Genomic DNA, 9,032 nt, shown 5'->3' with positions numbered 1-9,032 from the left:
GAAAAGAGAACAGACGACAGACAGACAGACAGACAGACATGAAGGAGAAGTGGCAGTGATATGGAGCCACCTGTGCTGCACCCCCCAGGGAGGAGACACAGTGGAGGACAAGGGGACAGACAGACAGACACAGCCTGCCCAAGTGGTGTCCAAGGACCCAGGGCCAGTCTCAGTGTCCTGGGTCCTATCTCCTGGCAGAGTGAAGTGGGGTGATCAGGGATAGAGTTGTGGGGCCTGACCCCCCCCAGTGTCCAGTTCAGTTCTCCGTGAAGATGAGGTGTACTGGGCATGTAGACTGCTTCTAACTGTTATGACATTTATCAAATGAGATGAGATGAAATACAGCATAACAGCCTATTAAAGAGACTGTTGATCCAACTCAATATTTACTCCGTCACAACACCTCCTGACTATTATTGGATTGTTAACTCAGACATGTACTGATTGGATCATGTGGATATTCATTTACCAGTCAAACCTTGCTGTTACACTCACAGGCCTGCCTGCAGATGGAGAGGGTGAGAGTGGACCTGACTGAGAGGAATTCTACCTTATGTACTGTTTGGTCTGTTTTTCGTGGAAGCATCCGTTTTCCTAGGAACACTAGTTTTCCGTCGTCAGCTCCTCAGGCTCACAATGACAACAGCCGTTGGCCTGACAAGCATTTCCAGCTGCAGTCCAGAGAGTTCCTGGTCCCACTGCACAGACTGGAGCTCAAAGTTTACATTCAGAACGAGGGGAAGAGGGGAAAGATGAGAGAGGACTCAACTTGGTGACTGGCCTGGATCTGCATTAGACAGACTTCCCAGCGCAACACTATATCTATGTAAAATCCAAAACATTTAGAATTATATATATATATATATATATATACATATATATATATATTATATATGAGAAGATGTATTTATTAAGATTGAATTAACTTATTGTTATTTATTGCAGTCCATTTTATGAAAGAAATATTTGTTTTTCTTATTTATTTAAGCTTTGTTTGTCCGGGATGGTGCCAAAATGGAGCATGGGTTTTTAAGGGAAACATCCAGAATCAAGGTGCAGCCATGGCTAATCAAACTCATCCCTCAGTTTCAAAAGTTGTATTGTTTAATCTACAATCCATGGATATGTCAATCCTCACCCACTGCTGATTCCTGAGAGAGAGAGAGAGAGACTGCTGAGAGAGAGAGAGAGAGAGAGAGAGAGAGAGAGAGAGAGAGAGAGAGAGAGAGAGAGAGAGAGAGAGAGAGAGAGAGAGAGAGAGAGAGAGAGCAAGAGGGCAGGGGACCAATTTTACCTTTTAGAACTAAACTTAAAGATCTTATCTCTGCTTTGAGACATTTTGAAGAATGCCAGGTTTGAGTGTCTTTGACAGCGTTCCTCATTTGAAACTAATGGAAAGCAGAGAGAAAAAAGAGAGGACTGGGCTGAGACATTAGGGCTCAGGGCCTGGGAGAAACCAGTCAGCTGCTCACCTCGAACAGTGCAAGGGTAAACAGACTCCAGGCCAAACTCTGGCATGCCATTATCTGTTTACAAAGAAGCATACAAACCATTGCCTCGTCTGTTTATTTTCAAGACATAGCACAGCAAAGTCACTGGTAGTGGATATTCTGGAGTGCGATATGCTTCTCCTACACCCAAATGAATACAAAACATCCTATTTGAACAGACTGAATAACGGAAGGACCTCAATGTGAGAAAGGTGGTTCAGGTTGGATATGGTCGGACTCCTTTCAGCTCAATTCAGTTTTAAATCAATAGCCATTTTACAATGGCATGTTGTTACTGAACACTTAACAACCGACCACAGAAAAGCTAGACAGGGGCAACAGTAGCACAGTGAACCTCCCTTACATAATAGAGTAGTGAAAACCCTGATTACAGAGACTGGACTGTCCCCAACAGGGACCCGTTGTCCTCTGACCATTGCAATGCAGAAGTTGTAGTGGTACGCTTGTCTGCCAAGACCTGCTACCTCAGCCCTTCAGCTTGGCCCAACAGCAAGTCTAGGCACAGGCTTTGTAGTGGATACAGTCCAAATGGGTTTTGGCGTTCTTGTGAGTGCCTGTGTCTCTGTCTCTGATCTGACAGACAGGTCTTTTTCACTGATCTGAAGTTTTGAAAGCGATCCTCTAACATGAAGCTTAACTGAGTACTCCTGCTGGGAACGGCACCCCAGTGTTTAAGACCATTTAAGGAAGATCTCTCTTAGCCAAGCCAACCCAAACGTCTTAAGAGCAGACAATACAACAAAGACAGATGTTCATTGTTTGTGACATTACTGAGGGGCGGTGGGGGAGAGGGGTCCGCTAGGGCTACCAGGCATTCTCAGTACAAGGACAACAGCTACAGCATACCCTTAACGCTCTCAAAAAAACAACTACTTAACAGGAACAAACACATACTGTACTTTACAGGATAACACAGGAATCTGTGAACGTGTGTTACTGTGCCCATGTAAAAACCCAATGGAGAGCAGAGAGAGAGAGAGCCCTACGCCAGGCCTTGATGTTAGCATGGATTATGGACCAGAGTTTCTGTGCTCACCCAACAGCAACCAAGCCAGCTTTAGTCCATAATCCCCCCCTGCACACAGAACAAATCCACGGCATCAAGATGAATTTAGGCCAAACACTGCACAGAAAAAAATCTACCCTTTATCACAGCATACTTCATCAATTGGATCATCTTCCCCTAATAACTAAAGATCTGTGTGTGAGCCTTTCCGGATGAGAACATGCATTCAGGAGACTTCCCAGCAGCCTCTTGGCTTAGGCCTTTGACCTTCCATATAAGCATCCTGTTACGTGTGTGAACTGTGACCACTACCTTGTCTACCCCTGCCTTCACCATATGGTTGTTTACTCAACTGTCAGTGTTGTTGTCCTGAAGTGTGTTATTGACTGCTACAGTTCTGATGTGAAGGTAAACATGCAGCAGTGAGACGTGAAAGGTAGAGGAATGTCCGGTGCAAACATCAGGCAGGCTTTTGTTTTCAGACCATGTTGTGTTACCACCTCTGTGAGAAAAAAAAACCTTGTAATGTCTCATTTGTTTTCGTGTTACTGAACCAAAGCGCTCGACAAACTTTATTTTTGTACAATATTCATTTTATAACTTTTTACAGAATTAAACTTGTTTCTATCAAATGTGTGTGCAATGTGTCTGATGGCAACCTCCAGTCATAGTAGAGGCTTAATCAACAACAGTGTGCTGAAATTAGATTTTAGTACTGTTCACAGCAGGTGGATTAAGGAAGCAAATCCATAACTTGGACCAATCGGACGTTGCCTCCACCAGCACTTGAACAACAAATGGGAGGGAGAGAGAGAGAGAGAGAGAGAGAGAGAGAGAGAGAGAGAGAGAGAGAGAGAGAGAGGGGGGGGGTTGGGGGGGGGGGGGTGAGGAGGGTTGTAGGTGTGTGTCAGGGGGTCGTAGTAGGGGTGGATTAGAGAGAGAGAGAGAGAGAGAGAGAGAGAGAGAGAGAGAGAGAGAGAGAGAGGGGGTTGGGGGGTTGGGTGAGGAGGGTTGTAGGTGTGTGTCAGGGGGTCGTAGTAGGGGTGGATTAGAGAGAGAGGGGGTTGGGGGGGGTGAGGAGGGTTGTAGGTGTGTGTCAGGGGGTCGTAGTAGGGGTGGATTAGAGAGAGAGGGGGGGGGGGGGGGGTTGGGGTGAGGAGGGTTGTAGGTGTGTGTCAGGGGGTCGTAGTAGGGGTGGATTAGAGAGAGAGGGGGTTGGGGGTGAGGAGGGTTGTAGGTGTGTGTCAGGGGGTCGTAGTAGGGGTGGATTAGAGAGAGAGGCTCCCCAGTGCTTAGCTCCCTCCTGTTGTGCATTCCTGAACACAGGCCCAGGGGACGACGGTAAACAAAAGCTGTCTGTAAAGCGACACCATGCAATAAATCCAGGCACTCAGGGAGAATGTTTCCACCGTGCACAGAAGATATGTAAACGTTGATGAGAAAACGGCACGGTCGGGAAAGCAGAGTGAGTCAGTCAGTCAACTAGGTTTCAGTACCTGTAAGTGTGTGTGTACATACACCTCAGATGTTAATATACCTTGATCTTTCCAGTGCATCAAAAAGAAAGCGGTGATGATAATACAACGCACGACTGTCCTTCCCAAGACCTGACAGGACTCCAAGCTGCATGTCCTTAGTTCTGGACAATGTGGCAACCAGATTTTTCTAGGCACGAAACCTGCCTTGAACTAGGTCCCAGAGGGGGAAATTACAGGAGCAACTAGATGGGGGGGACAAGTTGAGAACAAGACAGAGAGAGACTCGATCCCCTGACAGTTCGGAACTGACCTATACGGGCCGTAGTGGGAGATACACCCCACAACACACCCTTGCGTCCACACAACTAAAGAGGCAGATGACTACACTGGGTATGGGTGGATTGTGACATCACCCACTGCAGCATTCCAACATTCCAGCATTCCCAGGCCGGTAACAGACACTGCAGCCAGTGGCTGGTGACATCACCACTGGGAATAGTCCCTGCAGGATTAGGCCTTAGGGTTGGCTAAGCTGCACTGCTGCGTGGGACTCATTACTGTTTTCAGGACATTTGAGGCTTTTTCATGGCAAACTGACTACAGTCCAGATGATGAGCAGCTTTCCAGAATTTGTGTTAAGAATGCTTTCCTTCCTAGTAGGGACCTCCCTCCCTCGGGACGATTATTTCTCATTACCTCTGGCCTGTGGTGTCTGAGCCTTCCAGAGGGTTCAACCAAATAAACCCTTTCCTTGTCAGTCCTTCTAAAAATCATTGAGTTCATATGGGTATGGGTTTGCTTTCTATGTTGTCCCCGAAGACACCCTCCCCCCCCCCCACACACACACACAACTGGCTAGCTACTACATGACTTACAACATGAGAATAGACAAACACCGAATAAAGACCTAGTTATACTGTACCCCAAAATACTACTTAAACACTTATAAGCTACAAATGAGTGCCTTATAAGTGTTCCTAATAATAAAGTGTTACCAAAACAATTCAGTCTTATACATTACATTCTATACGTTGGGTTAGCTAAGGGTTACCATGATGTGGTTTGCAGTTCTTACACATTGGGGTGTACAGACAGTCTTGCATGCAAGTTTGAGCTGTACTGCTCTACTGTATAATCTCTGCTCATAGGAGGAGAACTTTCTTGATTTAATTAATATGACAATGCTAGGATCCAAAATTAATAGATACCATACCAAGTGTTGGAATGCATGGGAGCTGGGAGTGGAGTTGTTGGTGTTACAATATGTAAACATTCAATGTCCCTGGACCAACCAGGGTTCCCCTAGTAAATACATTCACTTTTCACCACTGACCACTCACTGTCTCTGTTTTTCTAAAAGCAATAAAACATTTCCATGCAGGAAACTGTTCACTTTCTCCCCAATATTTAGGAATGCTGGAGTTCCCCAACTGAAACAACGCAACAAAAAACCCATCAAATTAAATATTTATTCAAAGCAGTGAGTCACCAAATGAACAGGCACTTCGGTGGATGACTAAGACTGACAAGAGGGTAAACTACCAGACAAAACACATGCATACTAAGGGGAGGCTGTTCCTCAATAAGATTGAACAGAACGTTTTGTTCTGTGATGTTAACTAGAGTCATAGACACATTTTCTAGGTATCTATAAATTGAGATGCATCATGTATCCTTTTAACCAGCCCAGGACACCATGCAAGACAACTTGTTGTTGAATGAGGACCTCCATAAAGAATAATTGAGCAATACCAAGGTAGAGAATCCTCAAAAGGCTTTTTATTCAGATACATTTCCAGAGAGTATGCAATAAGGAAGGAAATTACCGTAGTCAAAATATCAGATGAATAATCTATGCTGCGCATGGTGAGCTCTAACAAGTACTACATCTACAGACTATGTTCATCTGATAGGGTCTAAGAGTGTTGCACTACTTCCCTATCCAACTGGAACATCTGTACACATTTTCACATCTGGCCAGCAGTCTGATCCTGTACATGTATCATCTCTAAAACACCACATAATATAATCAAAAGTAAAAAAAACAATAAAAAAAAACATCCATCAGATTGACACTACAGACCAAAAGAAAAAGCAGAAGCTCCGTTGTTTATATCATGAATAGTACAAATGAACACATGCACATTTCCACAAACATAACCCTGCCACACCCTTGGATGTGGAAGCAATCACGCACCAGTTGTTGTGGCTCAGATTTTGCGTTTTTTCCACTCTGGTTCTTTGTCAGCCTCCTCATCCTCTGACGACTCCTGCTGAAACACAGGCTCTGGCTGTGTCCTGGCGGGGGGGGGGAGAAGGAGAGGGAGTGAGATTACTAGACTATCCACAAATCAACAATGTTTCAATACAGGAAATAATTTATACATAACCTGGGAGTCCCGGGAAACAAGGCAAAAGTCTAAAAGCGTCCATTTCAAGCATTTAAAACTAATAACCCCCTTCAACGAATTACAGAATATCTCTTATTTTTTACAACATTGAGTTGATGATTATATAGATCATTAGGAGATTAGCTCACGAATAATGGGGAGATGAAGAGTGGAGAGAGATTGTTTGAATATCAAGGTATCTTGGGGACCAACTCTATTAAAAATATCAATTTCTTGGATTTGGGTTTCGGTGGGATTAGGGCTGATAGGAAAACAGCTCTAGGGCAGGAGAAGTTAGCATTTTCCGTACCATGCCGTTACTTCATGGCTGTGACAGAAATGCCTATGCATTCTGCATAGGCCTATCACATTTGTGACTGTCTGAAGATTCACAATGACAGCTTGGAGAGACACACGTTCTTTGATGGGCCTTGATACAGTAGGGGTTTCCTGTAGGGTTTATTCATTGCATTCGGGTCATCTGTGCAGTGTGATTATCTGACATTGTGTGGACTTTGTGTGGAGTAAATGCTGCAGGTTTCCATGCGATAACCTGTTTGTTGCTTATCTAATGCTGTCCATGTTGCAGATTTTGTGGAACTGCATTAGTGCCAACAGTGGAGAAAAATTGTCATGAAATGTTAAATGTTCCCAGGACGGTCCGAGGACCCATGTTAATCCCTAATATCTAGTGGAATTTGGTCAAAACATGCTTATACAATACAAATAAGAGGGTCTTATTTGGGTCTTACTAGAGATGAAACAGATGCAGATGGAAAATGGATGGCAAGAAAATAAAAGAATAAACAGAGAAAGGCAAGGTATGTAAAAACCTGAGAGGGAGGGAGAAGATTAAGCCATTTCCCGATTTTTAATCACTCTATTCTGAGCAGTGATTAAAATACAACATCTGTCTATGGGTGAGTCATGGTGGGGACACCACACACACTACAAAGGCTGGCAGACTACCAAGGAGAGGGCACAAAATGGGACTCAAGAGTCCCCGCCCAATATCTCCGAACTCCCTGCAGTGTGCCTGCCATCGACTTAATAGCGCTCCCTTTTTTGGCAATTATACTTCTGAGCGGATTACAACAATTTGTGGTGACACCCAAGGATCAATCCTTGGACCTCTATTATTCGATCTTTACATGCTCCCGCTAGGTCAAATCTTACACAAAAATAATATCGCTTACCACAACTATGCAGACGACACCCACATTTACATAGCTCTCTCACCAAATGATTATGGTCCATTGGACTCGCTCTATCAATGCATCGAACATATTAACATCTGGATGCTTCAACATTTTCTTCAATTAAATAACAATAAAACGGAGATAATTGTTTTCGGTGCTCACAAAAAAGTCAGAGCTCAGCTTGATTCCCCGTCCCTTCAGACTAAAACCCAGGTTAGAAAAATTGGTGTAATCTTGGATTACATTTCAATAACCATATCAATTCAATGACAAAATCAGCTTAATATCATCTAAAAAACACAGCAAGAATCAAAGACTTTAAACAGTCTAAACAGGCCATAGAAAAGCTTATTCATCTCCAGCAAATACTGTCATGGCTTATTTACAGGGCTATTAAAAAAAGCGATTCACCAACTGCAACGTATTTAAAATGCAGCTGCTAGACAAGAAGATGTGATCACATCACACCAATTCTAAGGTTGCACTGGTCTCAATCAGGCAGAGAATTAACTTCAAAGCATTGCTGCTTGTGTACTGTGTAAATCACTAAATGAGCTAGGGCCCTCACATGTCTCTGATCTTGCCATACAAACCCCCCAGAGTTGCCTTGTGTAGGAAGATGTGCTATACAAATAAACTTGACTTGAATATGTTTTTATAGCCATAACACTATCTCCTTTAGGCCTGTTCTGTTTGAAGCACATCATTGCCTTGCTAGGCGCTCTTCTTACATAGGTTCTATTCAAGGTGAGTGATGACGGGAGGTTGTGGAGTTCAGATGCTATCGCTAATCTGTTGCTTCTTGTATGAGTGTGTGTGTGTGTGTGTGTGTGTGTGCGCACGTGCGTGCGTGCGCTCTGATACCAGAGAGAAGGGCAATTATACGTGGCACAACAAAAGGAAGTAACTGGATCATTGGGCCATGAATCTGTTAAGGGAGCCAAAGTGCTACGATGCCTGTCATTAGTGTCAACATTCCAATTAGCAGTGGTAATGAGTGATCTCCTCTACACAGACCAGCAGGACCTGAGACCTGAGCCCTGACATGCAGCTACTGTAGAGTGAGGGGAGCAGGCAGCTAGGGTTACAGAGCAGAGTGTCCCCATCCCTGAACCAGACCTGCTGTCACACCTGGGCCTGCCTGGGTCTTACTGTAACCAACGTAACATCCACAAACAACGTTTGACCTCCTCCCTGGTACATCCAGAGGTGTAGGGTCTTCCTGTATGGAGAAGGATGACATCATGACAGATACACTATAGGGGCTGTGTTGTCTATAGCAGCAGGGGTGGTGGTGACTGAGGTAGACAACCCCATTGGGATTGTAATCCAGAACGAGACCCATGTATAATGCATCTGGACTCCCAGCACAAAAGAGCAGCCAAGAGAGGTGTGACTGTTGAGCCATTACCCAGAGATGAGGGGGCCCAGGCCGGGGTCGGTCTACC

General features: G+C 44.5%; 1 protein-coding gene across 1 annotated transcript in view; it reads right to left on the bottom strand.

Moving 5' to 3' along the window:
* Positions 1-5,798: 5,798 nt before the first annotated feature.
* Positions 5,799-9,032, bottom strand: part of wdr70 (WD repeat domain 70) — a 42,610-nt gene continuing 39,376 nt past the window's right edge. The window contains exon 18 of the mRNA XM_080528836.1: positions 5,799-6,293. Coding sequence (XP_080384962.1) covers positions 6,206-6,293 — 88 coding nt within the window. The 3' untranslated portion in view covers positions 5,799-6,205. The remainder of the gene's footprint in view (positions 6,294-9,032) is intronic.

Source organism: Nansenia antarctica, assembly GCF_963989245.1.
Source record: "Nansenia antarctica genome assembly, chromosome: 4".
Lineage (NCBI taxonomy): Eukaryota > Metazoa > Chordata > Actinopteri > Argentiniformes > Microstomatidae > Nansenia > Nansenia antarctica.
Note: the sequence above shows the minus strand (reverse complement) of the source record. Positions and strands in the feature narration are given on the sequence as shown.